Source organism: Enhydra lutris, unplaced genomic scaffold (assembly GCF_002288905.1).
Source record: "Enhydra lutris kenyoni isolate GAN:26980312 unplaced genomic scaffold, ASM228890v2 scaffoldscaffold4, whole genome shotgun sequence".
In the NCBI taxonomy this organism is placed as follows: domain Eukaryota; kingdom Metazoa; phylum Chordata; class Mammalia; order Carnivora; family Mustelidae; genus Enhydra; species Enhydra lutris.
Genome location: NW_019154088.1, coordinates 19,149,128 through 19,174,632, shown reverse-complemented (window position 1 = coordinate 19,174,632; position 25,505 = coordinate 19,149,128). Strand labels below are relative to the sequence as shown.

General features: G+C 49.8%; 1 protein-coding gene across 1 annotated transcript in view; it reads right to left on the bottom strand.

Annotated features, from left to right (window-relative positions):
* Positions 1–3,050: 3,050 nt before the first annotated feature.
* LOC111140609 (gliomedin) overlaps positions 3,051–25,505 on the bottom strand; it is a 57,704-nt gene continuing 35,249 nt past the window's right edge. Inside the window, exons 3-10 of the mRNA XM_022492807.1 lie at positions 23,257–23,274; positions 22,796–22,903; positions 12,372–12,509; positions 10,087–10,215; positions 7,613–7,696; positions 7,397–7,522; positions 6,294–6,444; positions 3,051–3,907 (exon numbers count right to left, since the gene is read on the bottom strand). Of these exons, the coding sequence (XP_022348515.1) occupies positions 3,430–3,907; positions 6,294–6,444; positions 7,397–7,522; positions 7,613–7,696; positions 10,087–10,215; positions 12,372–12,509; positions 22,796–22,903; positions 23,257–23,274 (1,232 nt within the window). The 3' untranslated portion in view covers positions 3,051–3,429. The remainder of the gene's footprint in view (positions 3,908–6,293; positions 6,445–7,396; positions 7,523–7,612; positions 7,697–10,086; positions 10,216–12,371; positions 12,510–22,795; positions 22,904–23,256; positions 23,275–25,505) is intronic.

Sequence of the window (25,505 nt, the reverse complement as noted above, 5' to 3'; positions counted from 1 at the left end):
ATGAAACAGAGGCACTGAGGGGTGAAGATATCTGCCCCAATTCACACAGTTTTTTTTAAATCTGTCCTTTTAGGCCAAGAGGTGATGTCCTTTTCAAGTGGCTTTGCCTATGCCAATAAAGTAGCAAATCTCCACTGCATTTATCTGCTTCTGGTTCTAGTGACTAGTTTTACATTATGGTTTTACAGAGCTTTCATGATTCCCTATAGAGAACACACAGTCCGTAGCCATGACTTTTCAGTTTTCGGAAGGAGTTAGCAAATTGCAAGAGTTTCACTGGGACCAACCAGTGTCCCTCTTCCACAGATTGTTTTCGGTGGTTACTTTTTCCTTTCAGATGCGACATGGGGATTAATGAGAGATAAATATAAGAATACACTTGTTTCAACATGTGATTGTATCCAGCAGTGATTATTTTACGGACTAACATTAAATAAATGACAACCAAAAAAGAGCCATTCACCATAATTCGTTTGTTGCTCAGAATGGTCCAGATCTGGAAACCATGGCTTTTTTTTTTTTTTTTTTTTTTTTTTTTTTTTTTTTTGATAGCACGCCCACCAGGTCACGGCAGCTGAAAACTGAGAAGTCCCATCACGTGCTTCTTCAGATGGTTTGACATCAGATAGTCACAGCCCACATGTCCTCTTGCACTTGGAAAAGGACTCCTGACTCTCAAGGATCACAGGGTTTCATTTGATCCTTCACTTTGCAACCTTGATGGTAAAAGGGCTGTGGGGGGTGGGGCGTGAAGACCAGAACACCTCATTTTAAAACTTTCACCCCAGAACTGTTTCTCCTGACACCTGTGCTTAGTGATACACAGAGACTCCGGTTGCCTGCAGAGCTTCAAACAGGACACATTATCGGTTTGAGAGAAAATGTTTTGAAATAGGGTCTGGCCTACAGCTGAGGTTGGGAGGATGGTGTTATTTACTTTCCAGGGAAAAGCTATCTACTTCAGATTAAAGAAGAATTAGAGCATTATCAGCTCTGATTCTGACATCAGAAGTACTGATATTTGGAAACTGCTTTAAAACAACTTTGATTATAAGTGACAGCGTGAACTTCTAAAGTGCTATCTTGGTTTCAAAACATTAGATTTTATGTTCTAACAGTGAGCCCAAACCATTTTTTTTTTTTTAAATAAAGTAGTGCTTGCTGGCAAGAATGAGTAAAATCTTAATTTTCTAAGTTTTTCAAATCTTATAAAGTCTCTCCTCTGTAAAGACAAACTTTCAAGCATATTATAGCATTCCCCATTATACCTCGGTCAGACTCTATTGTCCTGGTACTACTCTGCCATAGGAAAAAAAAAAAAAAATCCCAACTGAGCTTTTCTAGCCATAAGTATATGATTCTGTCCCCACAATTAAGGGAACCAGGATAGCTCAGATATCAAGACTGAGGTTTCTAAAAAATTTGTTCTAAAAGAAGTATGTGCTCATTCAATAACCTTTTTAGGTTGCTACCATATATATAGTTAGCATTGTACATATTACTATTACCAATACCACTTTTACTATGGAGCTGTATTCATATTGAGGTCCCCTGTGTCCAGAAACAGCAACACATATATTTAAATGAAGAAGACTAGTATTCATTAGACGCATAAACATAAATCTTAAACATAAATCTGCAGAGTATTTTTTTCCAAAGCTATGCTGACATGACACAACCAATCCAATAGAAAAGTGGAGAAAAAGTTTCAAACACCTGCTATTTTGAGAATACAACAATATCAAAAGTCTCCAGTAGCTGCCCAAGTGTTTTCAGGGTTAGGGGATTTAAATATTCAAATCTCTATAGCCCTTAAGTTTCAAAATGCTTTTATTAATACGGTATAAAGCCACAACTCCGGGCCTCCCAAATGTGAATTGGAAGTCACAGGGGAAAAACCCTCGAGCGTATAGCTCTTCTCCCTCACACACATGAGTTCAACAAAGACAAAGTGGTAAAATTCCCTAAATCCACTTCCTGGCCTTGGGACCCCAGTAACTTTCCAGATTCCTCTCTCCTCTTTCCAGCCCTGCCTGGACCCCAGGCTGCAGAATGTGTGAAGAACGGATTTGGCAGGAAATACATGCTTAAGGGCATTCAGGTGCAAATTATGCCGGATTTTCCCCCCTGGCATCCAAGGAGATTATTATTAGGGTAAGAACAGTTTACAAAGTGCTTTTGGGGAGGGCCACTTAATTTTATGCTGTTCCCACCATTCCCCTCGACCAAACACTCAAACCATATAAATTATTCCTTCTTAATGTGGAACAAAACAAAACATAACAAAGGGCTCCTGGTGAATCAACCTTCCAACAGGCTCGCTTTATATCCTAGATCAGGGATCGGCAGATTTTTGCTGTAAAGGGCCAGCGGGTAAGTGTTTTAGGCTTTGCGGGCCCCTCCTCAACTTCTTTTGCAATGACTCAGTTCTGCTAAAGTAGTCACAAACTAGTCTGCATAAGCAAATGCATGTGACTGCATTCCAGCACAACTTACAGAAACCGGCAGTGGGCATGCTTCGCCTCAGGGCCGTAGTCGGTCTGTCCCTGTTCTAGATAATAGCCACATACCGTGCCTCTCTGGAGAACTGGCAAGGGCGTCGTCCCACGGCTCTAGCCAGGTTCGTGCCTACTTACACAATATTTAGTTCTCTGAGGACAGAGGCGTCGCTGTGGAAGCCGGGACGACCTGAGGAGTCAACATTTATCCACACCTGCAAATCAGCATGCTCAGAGATGGATGGGAGCCCAGAAGGGCCTGTTTCTGCTTTATTAGCAAACCCGAGCGTGTAGCCTGTGCCTGGCTTTTTGTTAATCCTGGAGGGGCAATTGGGAGCTGAGGATAATGATCATTCTGGTGCTGGGGTGGCAGGCGCAGAGGCAGAGAAAGGTAATAAATTACGGGCAATCTGGTTCCTCCGCAGCCTGAAAGGGTCCAAGCGGCTTCCCTAGGCACTGAAAACAAGTCAGTACTCAGGAATTCTCTGCTCAAGTTATTGGGCTTAGAAACTCGGAGGTAAATTTGCTCAGCACGCGGCTAAATACCCGAAATCCAAAACCAAATGTATAACCGCTGGGAGGGGAGCAACAGCGAGAATCATGGAGTTTCCTACAGGTGGAGGAATTCTTGCCAATCATCTTCGCCAGGCCTTGCCTATTACCAGTCGGAAAAACAAGGCCTAACGAGGGAGGGGTAAGTTGGCCAGCTAGTCTGTGGAGAAATCACAAAATCTCAGCCATTTTGACTTCGTCTTTGCTATTTCACCCTAAGGAATCTGAACGTAAAGGGGATTCCCTGACCGTATCAACACTCATGTCATGAGATTATGACAGCTAAGTACCTGGTTACTCTACAGACAAGATTTATGTTGGGATATAAATGATGCCAGAGAAATCTGAAAGTTGCTGAGGGGGAACAGGATGCCTCTCTTCACTGGTTTAATGTAGATGACAAAAACCGCACAGGATAAAGCATTAAATGGCCATCTTCCCACGAATATAAATGCTGGTCTCTCATATTATATGATAACATGGCAAGAACAGACTGGGAAGTTCTTAAATCAAAGTTAGCATTGATCTGTTTCCCTCCTAACAAATCAAAAGCAAATGTTACCCTCATGTCTTTGGTGTCTGTGACATAAAGGATCCCCCGGGCAATGAAGGCATTGCCAGCCTTGGTTTTGGGGTACGTGGTATTGATGTGTTGCCCCACAGAGAATGTCCTCTCATCCAGCTTGGCGACGAGAATGCTCGAGCCATCCACACTCGAAGCATAGATAATCCAAAGACCCTTTTCATCCACAGCTAAGTTGAAGTAAGTCTTGGAATTTGCAAAGAGGTATTTTCGATCAAAATACAGGGCATTTTCAAGCTTCAGAGTTTGGGATGTTTCTTTGCCAAAATCAAATCTGAAATGTATAAAAGGGCAGATAGGAGTCAGCATTCTTGAGGACAGCGGTGGCTTTGTTTGTGGCTATCCTCTATTAAACTGGGTGGAGCCTGGGACTCTGCATTTCTAAGTTCCAGGTCATGCCCATTCTACTGGTTGACTCACAGTGGTCTGCGCATCAAGGATGTCAAGGATGGTGACACCATCTGAGGGTCCACCTGCAGCCACGTGACCCAGGAACATTCCTTACTCTCCTGATTCTCGGATGTTTGCTAATCTCCTGAAATGTCCTCTCCAAGATTCTTAGACCTGCAGGAGGCCTTAAAAAATGAGCTAGTCCAGTCTTTTCATTTTACAAATGAGAAAGGAGAAGTGACTGACCCGGGAACATCAGTAAGTAGCCAGAGTTTGAATTTAAGTTTTCTAACTGCAAGTTTGGGGGTTTTTCCTCTACCTCTGCTGGAGTTTTAAAAACAAACATGTCACAACAGTCTAAATGAAGCAGGAAGTCGTCAGCTGGGAAGAGATGGAGCCAAGTCACTGCCGTGAGGGCAGTTTTCTCATCAGGAAAGTGATGGGATAACTTGAGGTACAGCAGGGAGTCCCCCGCCCTCGGCTCTTGGAGGCTGATTTGGCAGACTCCACACCCAGCCCTGATCAGAAATGTTGACTGTGATACAAAAGTACCCTAACTCCAGGAACGAGAATTCGGGAACATTGGGCTAAAAGAAAAGAAGAACACAAGAGGGTGCCATTGAGCAGCAGAAGAAATGGGGACGGTGGGACTGTGTGCGGGAGCCTCGCAAGCCGGAAGCCAATTAGGAACCCCTGAAGTAAGTGCAAAAAGAAGCCAGAGGCAAGTGAGGGCTTGAGAAGAGCCTGCCTGCCCGGCTCAGCTCATGGTCTTCTCTGTCCTCTGAATGCCTGGAGTTCGGGACTGCCATTGCTCTGGTATTGGTGCCTGGTGGTGCGTTTCTTGAAGGGACTTGTCTCTCACAGGAGAAACGGGATCTAGTTCCCCTGTGGCTGGCGGAGAGCAGGGCTGCAGGACAGACCTAAGCAGCGCATCACTCGGGCTAAGTTTCATTAGAAGCCACTCTTTCTTGGAGTGGCCAATCCTCTTTCTGGGGCTCATTCACCCCTGAGCTCCTTCACCATGCTCGTTCCTATGGAAACACAGCCTGGCCGGGGGTGGGGGCAAGAAGAAGCTGTAGGATTACATGGGAGAAAGGGCACCAGAAGGAGTGTGTCTGGAGAGTCCCGGCTTCTAAACAGGAGGGGTTTGGTTGCGGTTTTCTGTTAGCACAAGACTGTGCGAAAGAGGTAGCCAAGGAGCTGTTGAAATGGTGGGGGAAGGGAGTGAGAGGCCAAGGGGGGTGGAACGCTTCCAGCCATAGCTCACATGTGTCCTGCCCCCAGCCTAACCAACACTCCAGTGCCAGCAAGGTTGTTGCAGCTGGGCTTCATGGGTGGGGGGCGGGGGGGCGGTTATGAGGGTGAGAGAAGTGGGACCCAGTTTTCCCGCAGGTCCTTATCTCTTGTTTTGAATGACTCGGACCATGGCTTTCATAATACTGGGATTATTTCAGATAGGGCTGCCGCTGGACGGCTGCAGAAGTTCTGGTCCATCTTCTCATTTTTACTGAGGACCTGCAGACCCCAGGAGGTGGAGTCTTGTCCAAGGCCATGGAGTCAGTAGGCAAAGATGGAACCTGACTGAGTTCCCTGCTTTCTCGATTTATCCAAGATGACCTGCTTCTGCCTCTAAAGACCAGAACTTGATGTCTTCTTAAGCCACAAAGACAGAATTTTAGCAATTCTTTGGGGGAACCAGGAGGACATGGCTCAGTCTACCCAGGTAGCCATCTCCCTTCCCCTTAGGAGAGCAAAGGTGAGGAGAGGGGGCCTGGCCAGGGCTCCATCAGGACGACAGCTCAATCTGAACACAGAGATTCCCTGACTTTGCACTGTGTTCAGTCTTTAGTCTTCAATGATCTGAGCTATGACATGAAATTCTCACACCCCAAGTTTTTCAGAATACAACCGACTTCGAGGTGTGACGCCTTCCTGACAGGGGAGCGCTAGGTTCTGCCTGCCTCTTTTTTCCAGGGCTAAGAGAGCTACAGCCCTTATCACTCCAGATCTACTTCTCTCTGGCTCTGACCTTACTCTTGATGTCTCCACCAGCAATACGGCAGATCCCTGGCTGGGTCATGGGGCTCCCTCACTGTGTCCTGTGGTTCATTCAGTTAGCAAACCCTGACTGACCCCTGTGTGGAAGCTCTGAGGACAGAAAGATGAGGGAACCACACTCCCTACGCCTAAGTAGCTCCCGGATCAGTGAGCTACCACACAGGTGCTGTCTGGGATGCGTGAGCAAGGTAGCTGTGGCCCGGGTGACTCACCTCACTATGGTGTTGGAACCTCCTTTGTGGTAGTAGAGAGAGTTGTTGTGAACGGCATGCCCGCAGCCATGGAAATAATACGGCAGCTGCACGAGTGCGTAACTGCCGTTCAGCAGTGAGGGTTGGTCTTTGAATTCCTTCACCCTGATGCCTGCAGGGGAGAAGCCAGGGAAAGGCATGGGAGGGAGTAGGGGGAGGACGTTAAAAGGACGTAAGTTGAGAATGAGGTGTCTAGCAAGGGTCCATGTCCAGGTTGGAGTCTCAGACTCCCAGACTCAAGGCCAATTCTCTTCTCTTGTTTCCTGAACCGTCCTTCCATGGCAGAAGCCACAGAGTTGGCTTTGCTCCTCCAGGACCCCTCTAGACTATTTATAAAGTCTTCTATCAGACCCACAGAGGCCTGGACCAGCAGCAGCGAAATCTTGGCCCTCGTGTAATCCCTTCTGCCTGTTCCTGCCCCTGCTGAGTGTTCCTCCTTCCTTCGGAGCCACAGAGTCCTTCCCAGCTGGTAACCTGGGCCGTCACCCAGCCCTGAGGAAATGAAGTCATGTCTCAGCAATCGCTCTGATTGGTGAGAATGGCCAGACCCTTTCTGGAACGAGGCTACTGCTACCGCTGATGGTGGTCCTGACTGTCCCTCCAGGGCCACGCAACTGGAGTCGTGCTTGGAGGCAAGGGGGTACCTCACCCTCTCCCCTGGGCTGTCTGTCTTAAAGAGCTCTCAGAAAGATGGCCAAGAGTGCTCTCCTTAAAGAAAGACAGACAGCACGCAAGAATTTGTCTCTAACATTTCTTCCACATTATGGTTTTGGGCTTGATAAGGCTGTCATCATAAGGCTATTTGTTTCCTTCTAGATATTTCGCCTAAAACTGAATAAGCGACATTGGGAGCACCCTGGGGCTGCCCCTGGGACCTGACCTGCAAGGCTTGTCCCCAGTGGGCTCAACTGAGACAAGTGTGCCGCCCACTCACTTGTGCTTTGGAAAACAAAGAGCCTCTGTGTGACCCTAATCAGGAGGGGGTTCAGATACACAGACGTAGAATGAACCCAATGAAAGGCACAAGCCCCACACGGATCGGCCTCCTCACCAAGGGAAGTTACCTGAGAAATGTTCCGTCACCCAGATCCTCTCATCACTCTTGTTCGCAGACTCTCTTATCCACGTCCCAAATGTCTCTCTAACTTTCAGTACTTGTGTTGGACTCCCGATGGAAGCGATCACAGATTCTACCAAAGGGAGAAAAAGAAAAATCACTCATCATGACTTGAAGGCATCCAATTTCTGAATTTCAAAACAAGATGCTCTGCTTCACGTACCTGCTGGTAGAGAATGGTGATCCCCGGCCTTCTCATCAGCCTTTCCAACCAACGTACCATCGTTCGGTGTGGCACACGTCTCACCTACAACAACGCTGACAATCGTCAGAGCAAATGCAGGTGGCACAGGGAGAGTCATGTAACTTTATTACTGGTGCTTTCCCCACTTCGCCCCAGGCTCTAGTCCTACAAGCATCCCTTACAATAGGTGCACCGAGTTTTTTAGTTGCTTGCTTTTAAGCAACAAGTCAAATACTTCCAATTCCCCGCCACCTGCCCCTGGCATCCCCACTCTCTGCTGGGGGAGTTCCCAACAACTATCCATCATCACAGTTACTAAAATAATGCAATCCCAAGAAGGTGTCAGTCAAAGGGAAAAAGCGGCCTATTCAAGCCCTCAGCACTCTGGGGGTGGGGGAGGGGAGAGCCATACGGATGCTTCTTGGCTGCTCTGGCCTGGTGGTATCACTATCATGGATTGCATTTTCCTGGAAGGATTTACACTTTCAGGGAAACTGACAGAGCCTCATGATAGTGGTGGCCCCCTTTACCTTGTCTTCCTGGACAGCCAAAGGGAGAAGCCACAGAGGGAGAAGGAGCCCAGAGATGTTTGAGCTTCCCTCCACCATTTCCTACCCCTGTTGTCTTGAAGGTCTACGGGACATGGGTCCTCAACAGGCGCCTGATTCACAGCTGGTTTGAGGCCATACCTGAGCTAGAAGCCATCCTACCTGGGTTGTAATTGTTCCCTTTAACAGATGGGCTTAATTCAGATCTCTGGTGAAGAGGTGTCCCTGGTTGGCAGAAGCAGGACAAAAGGGAGGAAGGTGGCCAGTATAAAGACAGAGGGAGTGGACTGGCTGGGGAGAAGGACCTGATCTGGGGCAGTTGGGGACAAGTAAAGCTTTCTGGAGTTCAGCCCACTTGCCTAGAACAATTCTGAGGGGTTCAACTCACCTTTTAGTTAGGTGCTAGGGGTACCTCCATTGTTCCAAGGGAAGCTTACAGAATAATCTAGAGAGGTTTCTTTATCAGTAAAATAAAGGGCAGGACCCCCTGTACTCTAAGCTTCTTTCTAGCAGGATGAGCCTGTGTTTCCCTGATCTTCCTGTCCCCTGATGAGAGCAGTCTTGGGAACAGTGTGATGACTCCTGCTGCCTCTGAGTTCCATCTGGAGTTTCTGTTCAGGAACGTGGGTTTTGCCCAGGAAAGGGACAGAGAGACCCTCCTGTTCTTAGTCTGAAGAAAAGGCTCTTATTAATTCATGTTGTACTAACCTGATTCTAAAGCTGTGGGGGCAGGAGGGGGCTTAAAGAAATGGAATTGGAGGAGGAGAGAAGGCCAAGTTCAGATGCACAATGCCTGGCAACCGAGGACTCATTTCTAGGAGGCAGAGTGGAAGACCACGGCCTCTCATTTAAGCAGTTTTCACAACTCTGTGGCCTAGGTCCTGCTGACCAGCCTCTCAGTAGGCAGGCGAGGCAGGGGCAGCTGCTTCTCCCTGCACCCCTGTCCTGGCTGACACAGCCTGTGGCAAATGCTCAGGTCAGAAACCCCCTTCTCCCAGTCAAAGGTTCCTGCTCAGCTCATTCTCCAAGGGCAGCTGAACAAAGAACTGATGCTCACAGAGAGGGTGATGCTGAACGGCAGTGAAGGCCTCTTGGAGGGGGAAGTTCTAGCCTCACCTTGGAAGTATTTTTCATTAACGTGGCCCTTCATTTGTAATTAGCTTTCAGTCCCGTGGCCACCTCTGGAACCGACTGAGCCATGGGCAAGTCCTCTTGGCCTTCCAGAGATCAGGCGCCCTTTGCCCTTGGTTGGCTTAGTCCCAAAGTGTGACTTTCCAGCTCTGAAAGGAAGAAGCTCTCAGAGCAGAGCTTTAGAGCCCAGCAGATGTGAGTCCCAGCTCTGTCACTTACTGAGTGATCTTGGTCAAGCTACACAGCTCCTGGGCATTTCAGTTCGGGATCTCTAAGTTGGTGGCAGTACCGACTGGCGTATCATGTCATTGCTGTGAGCCTCTAGCGAACTAAGCACTTAGCACCGTGGTCAGCACGCAAAGTGGAGCGGCGGAGAGGACAGAACTGGAGAACCATGGGGAGGTAACCAAGCTGAAACCCCGCCTCGTCTCCCCAACATAAGCCAAGCCCTTCACGCTCCCAGAGTGAATGGCTTGGCCTCTGAGACTGTTTTGGGGGAGAGGGATGGTGGGTTTGGCAAGGAAGAGGAATAGTCTGGGGATAAACGAGGGGAGGGTGAGCAGGGGAGGTTGTGGGGGGCCCAATTCTAAACCTGCTACAAGTTCTCACCCCAAGAGCAGAGCGCCAAAGCAGCCCACCGGCCTGGTGCACAGGGGAGCTCTTGCTTTAGGCAAAGCCTCTGTTTAAGAAATCTGGTTGCAAAGCCTGGGTGAAGCCTGACTGTTTGGGATCATCAGCCAAAGAGTTGGGTTCCCCGGGGCGGGGGCTAGTGACCTGCGCACTGGCCATTGAACATGTTTGGCTGCCGAGGGCCCTTAGATCTTCTGCTTCCAGGCGGTCCTGGGGGACCTGGAGGGCCCGGGGGTCCAGGGGGTCCAGGTGGGCCTTGGTCACCTTTAGCACCTGGGGAGAGAAGGGGGGCGGGGAGAAAGTTTGATTCAAGAGCCATAAACAGAGATGGGTTTCTCCCAGGGGAAAGGAGAATAAGCAGCCCCAGGGAGGATGGCCGAGCGCCCCCTTCCCGGACATAACTGCATTCTAGAACTTGTCCATGCAAAGTTGAGGAAGCAGCCATAGAAGACGCTGAGTTCCAACTCTGTGCCAGGAACTGTGCTAAGAACTTTACAAATCTGCTCTCCATTGTTCTTTCCAATCATCTGTGAGATGGTATTAGTAGCCCCTTCGTGACCTGAGTCTTGGGGAAGTTCAGTGCTTCGCCCAAGGTCACAACCGGGAACAGCGGTGGAACTGAACCTTAGGTGTGTCTCGGGACAAAGACAAAGCTTGTGCTCGTTTCACCCGCCTTGTTGGAGGATCTCAACCCTGACAGCTTATTAGAGTCCCCTAAGGTGATTTAATACAATTCTAATGCTGGGACCCCATCCAGAGCAGTTAGGTCAAATGACAACAGGTTGTCTGTATTTTTGAGAGCCTCCTCATATGCCACCAGGTGTGAGAAGCACTGCTCTGTGGGGTAGAAGAGATCAGGCGAGCCTGCTGGGCCTGTGACCTGGGGCAGACAGCTTAACACTCTGAGCCTGTTTCTTCATTTCCAGACTGAGTCTCATCCTCCCTGTCTTGCCCCGTGAGAAGACACTGAGGTCACTGTTGTGAGTGCTCTGACTTTAGGTGGCCACTGTGCATGGGTACAGCCTATTGCAGGTGTTATTGTCTGGACCATTCACAAGGATGCCACGAGGCTGGGTCATTTAGCTCTTTGGTTCTACCCTCCCATCCTGAGCTGACTGGTGATCTCAGGTCTTATTAGCCACCTCTTCCCAGCCAGACTAGATAAGCCTTTCTAGGCTCTCTAGGGGCAAGCCAGGGTCCCAGAGGCTAGACGCAAGTCCAAGCCCACTCTGAAAGGGCCAGAGACCTAGAGGCAGGGCAGACAAGATCCACCCTCAGATGCCTTGTTGGCTTTCTGGCCAGCGGACACTCAGCTCTGGCCGCTCTCTGGAATTGGGGTACACACAGGGACGTAGTTTTTCCTGAATGGTTTGTCAACACCCCTCACTTGTTAAGAGGTATAGGGGAGTATAGCAGTTGGGATGTATAAATTCCTATATAACTGAAGTATAACATGGTCTCGTGTTTTCAAAGTATATTCACCTATATTTGATCCTGTCAAAACACTTCCTAAATTTTATGTATTTTGTACAGCAACCTCCCTGTTTAAGAAACAAATCATGCTAAACATAATTTGAGCTTTGGTCTTAGCACAGTACCAGGCAAACAGTAGGTGCTCAACACATTTTGAGTGGCTAGATGGGCAACTGCTTCAGGGTCATTGTTCTTGACCATCTATCATCCCAGCTTCTTTGGGACAGATGTCCTGTCTCAATTCCATCTTCATATTCCCAGCTACTAGCAAAGTTCTAATTCATAAATGGTGTTCTTTGACACTCAAAAATATTTATTGAATACATAAGGATAATTATATTTTTAGGATAGAAGTGGTCTCTGAAGTACTGTGCTTATAAAATTCTTCTGCCTCTTCCTTGTCCATGACCATCAGCTGTCACCTACTCTTTCCACCATGTCTTTCTGTGGTTTGCTGGGTCTCTATACCCCCCACCCCTGCCAGGTGCCAACTGTGTGCTCTGAGCCTGGGTTGGAAACCAGAAAAAGGAGATCAGCAACCAAGTCTGCTCCAATTCTACGTCAAAATGTTTAGGATAAAGATCTGAAGATTTCCCTACCTGGACTGTGAGGAAAATGCCTGAGCTTTCTGTCAGTTGTCCTCTGACGTATCTTAAATTGCTTGCTTACTCGTCTTGTTCTAGATTGTGCTAGACTTAATAGATATTTGGAAAAAGGAAGCTCCCTTCATCCTCATTCAATCTAACCATGATGTTTGGACTGGGATTATCTAAACTACTTCTGCTTAGATCTCAGATTTTGTCTCACCAAGGTTGGGATAGCATGCACAAGTTTTTGAAAGCACAGAATTCTAAAACATGCTGCAAAGCAGATGGGCACATAAAGCAGATAAGGAGAGAAGACCCAAGCAGCATTTGTCCTAAAAACTAGGCCAATTTCTGGGCCCGGCCGCTTACCTGTGGGGAGCACATCATTGGACACGTCCCCTTTGTCTCCTTTGTCACCCTTTGGCCCTGCTGGGCCCTCATTTCCAGTCAAGCCCAGCTCACCAGGGTCTCCCTTCTCCCCTGGAGTTCCTGTGGTTCCAGGCGGCCCTGAAGGGAGGAAATGATTTCTTAGCCTGTAATGCAAAAAATTCTGGTACCCCACTTTGTAATATCATATCACAAGTTGCACTTTTAGGGTGAAGGAGCTTCAACAACCAAATACCTAAGACTCTGTGGCCATTTTAGGATGGCAGCATGATATAAACTCATTAAAGACTCATATTTCCAGGTGGCTCTTCTGAATATCTTAGGGACCTTTGGCTGGGCCAACAGGGAATGGACCAGAAAAGGGGCAAGCATGGCAAGAGTGGAAGGAAAGTAAGTCCTGAGCCCGTTTGCCTGCGGGAAGGATGGAGCACACAGAGGGGTATGTGTGGTGTCCGGAAGGGTGGGTGTTGTCCCCTGCATTGTTGGTTTCTTCCTCACAACATCCTGGAGCGGTAGGCTGCTCAGTCATCCTGACTCTCGTTATAGGGAAGCTGGAGCTCAGGCTCCATCATCACTGAGGCCACTAAGTGAGCAGCAGAGATCTGATTCTGTGTGCTCTTCTGTGACATTCCAATGCAAAATTGGAATGTCAAATGCTTTTCACCAAATGAGCAAAATGGGTAAAGTTGTTCTAGCACAAGCCTTAAGACGGATGGTGATAGTGTGGGTGGATGGTCTGCCCCGTTCCTGGGGAGCCCTAACTCCAAGAATTGTGGACCGGTCCCTCTCGGCTAGACGCGGGTAAGAATCTATGCAGTGGCCCCTCTCAGCATGGATTACGGACCGCACAGCATTCTGATCCCCGTCAGAAAGGAAGAAACTAGGAGTATGATCCGACTGCCCTGGTCATGCTGGCAGCTAGTTTCCAGACAGCCGCAGAGGGAGTGGTACCCAGATAGAGCCCCACAATTTCACTGAGGTGAGGTGACAAAAGCTGGATTCTGGGGAGGTAGAGGTAGCTAGGATTCATGAGGCAGAAGGAGGAGGTTGTGCAGACAGAGCTCTGGAGAACTTCAGACGGGTGTCATTGGGTCTTTGGCTGAGCAATGACCTCCAGAGTGAAACTCTACAAGGCAGGGCAGGGACAAACAGGAAGTTCACTATACAACTCTCATGCCTGCCCAGGGAAAGGGCTTCATTCCCATCGGGCAAAGCAGAGAGATCTCAGAAAATGATGAGACACTGGGTAAAGTCCTTGGAAAAGTCTTGTCTCAGTAGTGAGGCTAAATTGGCCCAAGAGTCAAGGCTGCTTTGGATCCATTATACCTAAGCTTAAAAACAGCTTCAGAAGTATTAAACAGAGCTGGGAGGAGTTTCGTTGACAGAATAGAGTCCATGATCTGAATCATTTAGTGAATGTAACACAGAACATTAACTATTTAAGAAAGAAAAGGATCGTATCGTCTCAGCAGACGCAGAAAGGGCATTTGATAAAATTTAAACCCATTCTTAATAAAAATTCTCATCAAACAAAAAATAGAAAGAAAAGTCCTCAATCTGAAAAAGGGCCTCTGTAAAAACACCTACAGCCAACTTCATCCTTAGTGATGAAAAACTAACTGATTTCTCCCCAAGATCAGGAACAAGACAAGGGCATCCATACTCATCACTCTAATTTCACACGATACCAGAGGTCCCAGCTAGTGCAATAAAGCAAGGAAAAAGAAAGAAAAGGCAAGATTGGAAAGGATGGATTCAAACTGTCTTTCAGATAGCTTGTTGTTTTGTAGAAAATCTCATGGAACCTATAAAAACGTACTAGAACTCCTCAGCACCCAGGCACCCTGGGACCCTGAGAAGGAAAAGGGGTTGTCTAGTATTGGGCAGAGGTATTGCCAGCTGTGAATGTATTAACACAGTCCCCTATCTGCAGGGCCCACATGCTCAATTCCACAACAGCTTCCTGGAGAGATTGCTCCCTAGAGATATTGCTCCAAGTGGCTAAGATTTCAGGCAACAAGGAAGAGCCAGAGGGCATGTTTTAGTGCAAACAGACTTTTAGTTCCTCTCAACCTCTATAACCAAGAGGGCTTAGGATCCATTCATTTTCTTTTCTAATTACCCTGCCAGTCCCCAAGCCCCTTCTTTCTTTTTCTTAAGATAATTATTAATTAAAGAGAGAGAGAGAGAGGAGGGGCAGAGGGGGACAGAGAGGAAGAGGGAAAGAATCTCAAGCAGACTCTGCCCTCAGTGTGGAACCCAACACAAGGGCTCGATCTCACAATCCTGAGCTCATGCCCTGAGCTGAAACCAAGAGTCAGACGCTTATCCAACTGAGCACCCAGGCGCCCCTCACCCCATGCGGTGTTCCTTCTTATAGGCTCTGGCTAAGTGCCCAGGGCCTCTCTCTTATCCTCATCGACTTGGCCAGTCCCCACTCTCCAACTGTCATCCTTTCAGCCTTGCGACTGTCCTCCCTCCAGAGTAACACTCGAGATCTTAAGATCTGGATCCACCCCAGCCCCACTCCCTACAGCCCCACAGGATTCCAAAATCACTGTCCCAAGAGAATCTGAGAATTTGGGATTGGAAGGCACCTTGGAGGTCATCCAGATTAACCCCATGTCCCAGCCTAGAAGCCTCTCTACACTCCCTGATTGGCTCTTCTGGAGTCCTGTCAGCAGTGGGCAGTTTATTACATCCCATCATAACACAGATCGTGCTGGAAGAGTCTGCGCTGCCGTCAGAGGCAATATTCCCTAAAACCTCCATCTGGAACTCTTAGCACCTTTCGGAAGCGGTACACACACTCCATGTGGCATTTGCTCCTCCCAATTCAAGGGACCCTACGCAGACCACCCCCAGGAAGCCAGCAGTGTACTCGAGAACCTTCAAGTGTTGATCACTGTCGGGCAACGCAGCGCACAAAGACGCGTTCGCCAGATTTCAGCCAACCACGAAAACCACATCTTCACGAAAACCATGAGATTCTGCTGATGTGGGGAGATAGAGGCTGGGGTTTCTTGCCTCAGCCGGTGGTGGTGGCGCGGCCGGGTGGGCGAGGCGCTGATGGAGGGGCTGGGGACGCAGCGGGAGAGGACTTGGAGAGGAGCCGGCCGCCCCTACATGGGGGGGCAGGTGCCGGGTGGGGAGGCGCTGGCCTCGCTCACAGCCCCATGGAAGCCCCCCACCCCACCAGGCCCCGGGACCCCTCGCTGGGAAACGGCGCCCTCACTCGAGAAGAGCCCTTCCTCAGGGCCCTCTGCATAGGAGGATGTCCTTTTGTGGGGGTTTTAAATAGGAGATTTGATGCATTATCTGAAGGACACAAAAGACGAGAACGTTGCCACAGAGCCGGCCGCACTGCGTAGAGGACAACGGATACCTTCCACAGGTTTGGCATGAACCCATGCCGCAGTGCTCAGGGGAATGGCGTCCTGCCGTTAGTTCCGGGTTTTCCCTTTCAGGCTTTTATTCTAGTCACAAAGAGCCTCTCCGCACCAGCATCTGATTTCCCCTTTATTCATCCCTCTTGTGCCTTCTCTTTCTCAAAGAGGCCTAGTGTGAGACAGGAAACCACTCCTGCCCCAGTGTGGCGGTGGTACTGACGCCCCCCACAGGGGTGAGACTCTGAAGCTAAAGATACTAAAGACCTTCCCTTAGGAATGTATTTGGACTCTCCGCTGGGCACCCACAATGGTTTTTCTGCTTTCCTTAAGGAAGGGCGGGGGATGTTCTGTCTCCACAGAGTCTCTGTCTCATGACAGTTTCCTCTCTGCCCTCCTTGGTGGTGCCCTGGCCATGGCCCCACTGAGGTCCAGCATCGCCTCATCCCATCCGCCGTCGGAGGACCCGAGGTGAGGAACTTACTTCCCTGGCCTGACTGTCACACAGTGCGCGGCCTGGCCCCCCGTACAGTGTGTCCAGTTGAGTCCTGGCCGGCTTCGAGTCAGCACATTCTGCAGGGAAGAAAGGCCGGATTCTGCTCACCCGCCTCGTCGGCTAGGAGTGGCTCTCTGCTATTTTCCTTCCCCCGTGGTGCCCACTCAAAACAAACTGTCTCACCAACTTTACCGTTGGGGGTTGCCTGACGTGGCTGGGGTCAACTCCAGCATCTTCCCGGCAGGGGGTGAAGGAGGACAGCTTATTTTTGGGGGGGCCATCTGTCACTGACTAAGGTAGGGGGGCAAAAAAGGGTTAGGGGCGTCACACAAAACCCAGTCCCAAGACTGGGAGAATAAAGAGGAGGGCATTTCTTTCTGTTGCTGGAGGATTTGGTTTTTAGAGAAGACAGTGCAGTACTAACTCTTAGTGAGAAAGTGAGACACAGATGAGGAAAAAAAGCAAATGCTTGGTTTTGAGGCAATGTCAAACGTCATAGGAGATGCCAATTGCAAAACTGACCACATTTAAGTCTCTTTAGTTCTTCTCTCCACATCTAAGTCGGTGTTTTCAAATGACTACAGGCATTTCAACTTAGATTTCCCTCTGGGTGAAAACCAAGTTTTGGAAACAATAGTTAACACTAATAGGGCACTCACTGTGTGCCAGGCCCTATTCTAAGCCCAATATATGTCTCTCATTTAATCTTCTAAATGACCTGAAGAGGTTGATACTACTATTGTTCCCATTTTACAGATGAGGAAACTGGCACAGAGTGATTAAGTAACTTGCCCAAGGGCACACAGCTAGAGCCAGGGACCCAAACCATGCCATCAGGCTCGGGCTCCATGCTATTCCACTGTTCTCAGCATTGCCAAGGTCAGAAAGCCAGGGTTTTCTCTGATACTTCAGTCTCCTGGAGACAATGGTCCAGCCTAGAGCTCTATACCCAGGTTTCATCATGTTCTTCATCTCCTCAAGAGCCCACAGTGGCTCCCTGCTGCCTCCTGCAGACACGCATCCAGCCTGGGTCCCCTCCAGCATCCAGTCTCACTAACAGTCCCTCCAGGCTAGGCCTTTCTCTTCTCCCACTGCAACGCCCTCCACAGCCTCCCTCTGATTCTTTCTAAGATGTTGGTCTCACTTCTCTCTCTTGCGCCTTACACTTAGCCCTACAAAACAACCCATCTTCTACACGGGGCCCTACTAGTCCACTATGTGCACAGGGAAGTTCAGCTTTCTCTTGTGATGGATAAAGCAGTCTTCAGGTCAGAAAAACCAGCTCACTGCATTGTACACCTGAGACTAATATAACACTGTATGCTAACTAAACTGGAATTAAAATAAAAAGTTAATTCAAAAAAGAGAAAAAAAAAAAAGAAAAAAAGAACAACCAGCGACACCTCCAGAGCTGTGTGTAACATCCGGCCTCTCCTTCACCTGGGTGGGAAGCCCTCCCCGATGGAAGGTAGGCTCTACTCTTCCCATTCCCACGCACATGCATTCAGTCTTCATTCATCAGCTATTTACTGAGCCTCACCCGACTGGAGCAGACTATTCCAAAAAATGGAAACCATGTTAGAGTTGTGGGAACCCGACCTCCTCAGTCTGCAAATGGGACCAAGGCTGGATTGTTAAGTGACCTGTGTGAGGCCGTGGCGTAGTCAGGGACTGAGGCTGGTGCGCCCAGGACTCCTTCCACTGCCCTCCTCTGCCCAGAGAACAGGAAATAAGAGACACAAAGCCGTCTCTGCCTGCCTGCCAGGCTGCTCCCCTCTGAGCTGCATATTCTTGTACGTATCCTGCAGGCATCTTGGAAGGGCTGGCGGCCTCCCTGCCCTCTCTGCCAGACTCCGTGGCAGGCTGCAGTGGGAGGGGGTCCACTGCCTCACGTCCTGCAGGAGTTAATGGCAGTAGCTCCCAAGGCCAGGCCTCCTTCCTGTCTGCTCCTGCTCTGGGGCACATCGGGGATGCCGCTCTCCCAGCTGGGGGCCAGCCCCTCCAGCCTGTAAGTTCATGGTTTTAAGCCGTGTTTAAAAGCAGGGGTTCAGGAGTCAGAGAGCCCTGGTTTCAAGTCTTGCCTCCTCCACTTCTTACCTTTGTGACAGTGGGTAAGTTATGTCCATTTGTGTCAACGTTGTCTTTATTGCCCCCCTTTGCTGGGTTTTCCAGGCCCTGGAGGTTAGTTCTAAGCAAGATAAACATGGCTTGGCTGTCATGGACCTCACATCCTTCCTAGGGAGTCAGACTGTCAGCACATCAACAAGCAAATGCAAGGAGAGAATTTCCAGGAAGGGATATGTGTTTTGATGGAATGGGGAATGTGACCATGTTGGTGAGGCAGGGACTAGACACAGAGGTGGGGGACGAACTTGAGAGGTGGCAACAGATCTGAGACCTGCAGGAAGAGCAGGGAAAGTGTGCCATGCAGTGCGCATAGCAGTGCAAAGGTCCTGGGGCAAGAGTGGGCTTGGCCTGTTTGAGAAACAGAAAGATAGGGCTTCTTCATCTGGAAAAAATATGGCCAACAAAAATGTCTCTCTCCTTAGGGTTGTTTTGAAGACCAAAAGAGGTTAAGTATAGAGAGTACTTGGTAGCATGCCTGACAATAGATATTAGCTATTTGCATACTATTGTTCAGAGAATCCTGCTAGAGGGCATAGTCCAGCCTGAGTCCTGTCTCTGTGGAACACAGGCTCTTTTTCCTGTTTTTAGAAACAGCACTTGTTGTTCCCTCTTTCTGGAATGCACACCCACTCCTCCTCTCTCCCACCCCTGCCTGGCAAATCACTATTGATCCTGGAACTCTCAGCTGGAACCACAACACTTCCTTCTCCACAGTCATGACCCTGGCCCAGCAGGTCACATCCTGTATGAGACTCTGTGGTGCCTTCCTGGGAGCTGACCAGGAGACCCAGACTACTAATCAGAAGGTTCTGGAAGGTCTTCCTGCACATCTCCCTTCCCCAGCCATACCTATCCGGCCCTGTGGGTTCCGTGCACTCCCCCTGGGCCACCCTCTGCCTGCGCACATCTTTCAAGTCTGACCTCACACTTTACCTTCCCGACACCCCCTCTCTTTACCATATCTCTTAAACCCCTGTTCTCTCCTTCAAACAGGTATCTCGCATTGTGATTTGATTATCGACTCCTAATTCCTGCCTTCCCACCAAAGATGGAAAGTTCCAGAATAGGGGCTGCATCTGTTTGTTTCCCTACTAGGGCTGGGAAACTGCTCAATAAATATTTGCTGACAGATGGTCCCACCCTCTCCTGGTATTCTACTTGCTACTCAGTCCCGTTCTTGGCCTCCTTGCTGTCTCACCCCCCTCCTAGTTGGTCATTAGGCGTTGTTGCTTCTCAAGGCTCAACCTTCCTCTCCTGTTAGCTCCCTCTGAAAGTGACAGTGCCCATGCCCACATACCCACTGCCTCAGGTGGCCCCCTCATGCATACTTCTGGTCCCAGGGTCTCTGACTGTAGACCTGCCTGCATCTCCAACTTCCCCCAACATCTCCTCCTGGACATTTCAAGGCATCTCAAACTCAGCACATCCCATGCTCAGCCAAGCTTGTTTCCCTGAACCTGAGCTGATACAGGGCTCCCCTACTTGGGACACAGCAGTCATCAGGGGCAAAGATCTGTGTCAGTCTTGGGCACCCCCCACTTCCTTATATCCACCCACCACAAGGTACTGCTGATTTCACCCCAGAATATCTCTCAACTCCACCGGTCTCTCCATCCCCCAGCCTGCCATTCCTTTGACCTGCACCCTGAGCAAGTTCTGAACATCTCCCTCCTTCCGTCCTTGCTCCCTTTGCGTGCTCTCCAGGCAGCATCCCCAGTGTCATTTTAGAAAAGCAGACCTGACCTTGTCACTTTCTCCTACTTGCAACCCCTCAGGGGCTTCTTGGTGCTGTCTGAACAAAGCCCAGACCCCCTGACCAGCTCCGGTCTCCCCTCCCTGCAAGAACACTGAGTGTTGGGCAGGATGTGAACCCATCATGGGACGAGGGAAGGAAGCAGAGGAAGGAAAGAACAGATTCAGGGCTTTGACAGGGTGAACAGACCCACGTGCTAGAGTTCAGGGTCTAGGTCAGAGCCGCAGCTGGCCGATGGCGGAGCTGTGCTTTCAACAACCTCTCCATAGAGTGGGGCTCGTCAGCAGTCTCTGTGTTTGTACATGGAGGATGGTGTTCGGCTCCCTTTCCCCTGGCCTGGGGCAAGGACAACTGCCTGGGCCCTTTGTGACTCAGGTTCTCTACTCAACCTTAGCCGAGGCTTCTCCTTCTAATGCTGCTGACTCCCGGAGGCCTCTGGTGCTGGAAGCCTGCTGCAAAGGAGCATCTGCGTCTTTGCTGGAGGTCCGGTGGGATTGGTCCCCTGCCCTGATGAGTGGACCTGGGCCCCCTCTCACTGCCCCACCGCTGCCTCCTTCCCTTTCCTGGTGAGGCAGGGCAGTTCTCCATGCTACTGCCAGTCCTCCCAGTTTCCTCCAAGTACCAACCACAGTTCTTATGATGCCAGAGCCAAGCTGACTTGGCCACTATCTCTCTGGCCTCATCTCCACCAGGGGATGCTTTTTGCATCCCCTCTGTCCAGCTGCCCTGGCTGCCCTGCTGCTCCTCAGACCCTGTGGGGACACCGCCCTCACACACTGTGCTGGAAACCCCCGTCCCCCTATAGCCTGTGGCTCCCTCTCTCCCCATCTCCAAGTGTTGGCTCAAAGGCCCAAGGGAGCCTTACCTGGCCTCCCAATCCACAGTCAGCCCACCCTCCACTCCTGTTGCACACACACACTTGTCATTCCCTCTCTTGACACTGTTTCCCCTGTCACACTTAGCACCGTGGAACAGCTGATCCTTTCCTACTTATTGAGCTTGTTTATGGTCCATCTGCCCAGAATGGAATGGGGGTTTCCCAAAGGTAGGGATTTTGTCAGCTTTTTCACTTCTGGATCTGCAACATCTAGAACAGCACCCACCATTATAGAGATGAATGAACTTGTTCTGTCTGGGCTTCACTGGGTCGTGGGTGGCAAGAAAACACCCCTCTTCAAAGCCAGGGGCCTGTAAGCTTTTTGAAAGTCACCCCTTTCCTGTCTGTTCCACATCCAGTGAACCATGGAGGTTTCCTCTCCCCCAGTTGGCCCTCAGAATACTCATTGCTGGATCCTCAGGACTGGACCACCTTTCTGGGGCCTTTCTGGAATAAACCAAACATCTGCACACTGATGGCCATCATTATTCACCACCGATGCTCATTTATAATTACGATTATTATCCACCATGTAAGGGTCCATTACTGGTCTGTAATTAACGCTGGAATGGCCGACCTTCTGGGGACTGAGCTGACTGGGACCATTCTCAGAGGCAGTCCCCGGGAACAGGAGCATGTCGGCTTGACCGAACGGCAGAGCCATTTAACAATTTTCTCCCTTTCTACTGGTTCTCACTTAAAGTGCTTAGAAGAGCAGAGGTGCAGGAAGAGGGCACCGTGTCATCTGGAAGAGTGGTCTAGTAGTTATTCTAGCCCTGGGGCCTGCCTAGGTGAGTTGGCGTGGCAGAGTAAGAGGCTGAAAATAAACAAGAGGGTTTGGTAGATTCAGTCCTGACTGCTGTGGCTCAGGGCCAGGCCTGCCCCGGTAGCCTCCTGGGGCGTCCCTACCCCTGGCAGTGGGGCCCCCACCATGTCACGGGCCAGCTCTCATCAGGGCATCTTCCTGGCCTTGTCCACAGACGGCCCAGCATTGGAGCTCAGAGCCCCTCAGAACTTGCCTACCCCAGCCCACAGCCTCCTGCTGGGCCTCGCACCAGCCCCTGCTTCTCACGGCTCCCTGGACATGTCCGACACAGATGTTTCCAGGTCTTAAGCTCAAGTTGCAGCCATGCTGCCCCTCAGTGCAGAGCAGCAGAACCCCTCCGGGGATGTCAGCCACACCAGTATCATCATCGGACGATGCCAGGACAGGAGACGCCGGCTGCCAGGACCACGTGATCCAAGTACCAGCCCGAGGGGGGCCTGCTACTCGAACAGTTCTAGCTACTCCTCTAGCTGAGAACACCTGCGGCCGGCATCAATCAGCTGACACTCCGTCAGGTCAGGCACAAGGATTTGCTGGGCAGGAGGAGGCAGCGAGAGGGCAGGGCAGGACCTGAGCCTCAAAAGAACTTGGGTGTCAGCACACACGGAGGCTGTCCCAAAGCCCCTGCAACAGCCCTCCCCAGGGCTGCCCGCTCCGGCCCCTTCCATCCCTCCGTCTGCCTCGTCTGCCTCCGGAGTGAGCAGAAGAGGGGAATCCGTTCCCAGGGAGGTCGCTCTCCAGATAGATGTAAACCTTTGCAGGCCTGCACTCAAAAGCATGCCTGTGGCAACTCAGCCCACAGCGGCTTCCTGACGAGAGTTAAACCAGTCCCACAGGCAAAGAGGTAACACCGTCTCCCCACTATGTTCCTCTCGGGCCAATCCGAAAAGCGATAATTGAGACAAGCAATAAGGGATTAACTAGAAAAGTTGCCAAAATACCCAGTTTTCCTCGTTTTCCATTTGCTCCTTTTTCTCCTTTTGGGCCCTGGGGACCAGGCTGTCCATCTGATCCATTGTGTCCTGGAAGCCCACCGACTCCTGGAGGTCCTGCGTCAAAACACGGGAAACAAGACCATCTTAAAAAATCGTCACTGAGCTCAAAATGATCTGCTTTAGCCAGTGAAACTGGATGGGCATCAGTGCCTTTCCCAGATCTTCTCTTCCCACTTCCCTTCCTTTTCCACCTTTGCTTCCCCCCCCCACCCCCTTGCAGTGACAGCAAGGGAATGGTAATGGCAGGTTCTTGAGTGGGAGGGGACAAAAGAGCTCGTGATTTGGGTAGAGACAAGGAGGGGGACACACTCATGTTCTTCCCCCTTTCCTACCTCCATCCCTTCTGAGCCATCTGCGGAACTAGCCCCCCCATTCCCCAGGAAGTGGGAAAATCCATGGGCTCTTACCTGGTGGGCCAGGGGGTCCTACAACAAAAAAACAAATTTAGATGATAAAGCATGGCTGGAAGAAAGTGAAGCCAGCACCACAACCCCCAAATCAAAGGGTACCTTCCCCTCCTAATAATTACTAACATCTACTGGCCCTAAGCAACCACTCCACGCCTTTTATTAAGAACTCAGCATATTCACTCAAAAGATCCTTGAAAGCAATTCAACAATTTGCCAGTCAAACCCACTTTTGCTTAGGTTTCAATGGACTAAGAATAATTTCTGAGTGGGCTTCACCATAGATTCGTACGTCAGTCATCTCTCAAGCAGTCAGCTTCATTAAATGAGGCTTGGTAAGATTGCAGGAGGGCGCTAGCGCAGCCCGGGCCCAGGTAAGCATCGGGAAATGGTGGTGCTGTCATTGCCGGGCTGAGATCCGGCTGTCATGAGAAAGCAGTCCCAAGAGCTCTCATCCAGCTAGCATATTTCCTCCAGGCCACCTAGGGCAACTGAGAGCAGAACTGGTTCTCAGGTCTCTACTCTGTTGCACGAAATAGCCTGGGAACAATTGAGGGCCCAGATCAGGTAACAAACATCTTGCTTAGTGTGTAATTACCTGAGAATCTAAGGGGTTCAGATGAACCATTTACACATAATCCAACAAAACAATTTTGCTTCCACAAATAGGAGAGTCTCATTGTCAATTATTTTATTTAAGCACTCGGAGAAGCCAATGGGCTTATAACATGAGCGGCTGAGGTCCTTCTGTTTTTCCAGAACATATATGATGATTACCCATATTGGAGTAGAAAGCCTATGACTTTTCATAAAACTGCCATTTACTAAGCACTTCCTGTGTCTAGCACTAAAGTCTACCAGGCAGCAGAAATCTTGGTCCCTGTATCTCCGGTGTTTACAATCTAGCTGGAAACCACAATGAAACACGAGGGAGGGAGTTACAGAAAAGCAGTCCCTCCAAGGACTACTGTGGTAGTCTGGCACATGGCAGTCTGAGAAGGTTTCCAGAGCGTGTGAGGTTTGAGCTATGGTGCTGAAGAAACAATGGGCCTGGCACGGCCATGGGGGTGAGGGCTGGGCAGCTCAGGTCGGGGACCAGCAGGAACAAAGACATGGGGGTGGAAACTTGCATGATTCAGAGAGAGTGAAAGGAGGAAGACTGGCCAACCTGGTGTGTGTAGAGATGAGGCTGAGTCAGTACTTGGCGGGGTGGGTGTGGGGCATTTGAACACCAAAAGGAGAGGTGTAGGTGGTATCTGCAAGGCAGTGGGGAGCTACAGTAGGTCTTAATTGGGGGATGATACCATGAAATCAGTGTGTTTTTGAAATCCTCTCTGTAGATGGAAGTTGTATACAACTGGGGAAAAAGAAGAGAGAGAGAAAGAGAGGTGGGGTGGGGAGAAAACACCCAGAAGACCTTTGTAGTTAAAATGAGGGGCAAGGTTGTGGACAAACTGGTTGATAACTGTAGAGTTGTAGAGAAAGCTAGAAATTCAAGAGGTATTTCAGCAGAAGAATGAGCAGGGCTCCATGTCTGACTGGGTAGGGGCAAGAAAGGAGGACTCTCAGATGATGGGAACTGAGGATATGGATGGAAAGAGAATGACGACTCTTGGAAGAAGTGTTTGGATGTATTCTTTCTATATATGCAGTCCCACTTTGGGCAAAAATGATTTGGTGAAAATGATAACACATTTTCTAGGGCCACTGTAGTCTGTGGCAACATGATTTTACCCCCAGATGGCACATGCTTGTACACACGTAAGGAGGTGATGGGAAGAGCTGACAGATGGCAGAAGAAATCAGTCATCATTCCTGACTACAGATGGAACCAAATTCAGATGTGTAGATTGGATAAAAGGTCACCAAGCAGGGATCAGTTGTCTATATAGGTTTCAAGAATTCTCAAGATAGTCCTATAACCATTTCTATGCAGCAGGAGTATTGGGGAGAGGTCCTGGCTAGAGCTGTATATTTAGGACACTTTGGTCATGGCCAAGAATGTTGCTATGGAGAAATGTTTAGATTTGGATTTCCTGACATTGACCTGAGGATCATTGACACCTATGGTTATAGTTCTCAGTCATCTGAGTCCATAGAATCACCTAGAATGCTTGTTAAAATGCAGCTACCCAGGGGTGCCTGGGTGGCTCAGTGGGTTAAAGCCTCTGCCTTCGGCTCAGGTCATGATCCCAGGGTCCTGGGATCGAGCCCCGCATCGGGCTCTCTGCTCAGCAGGAAGCCTGCTT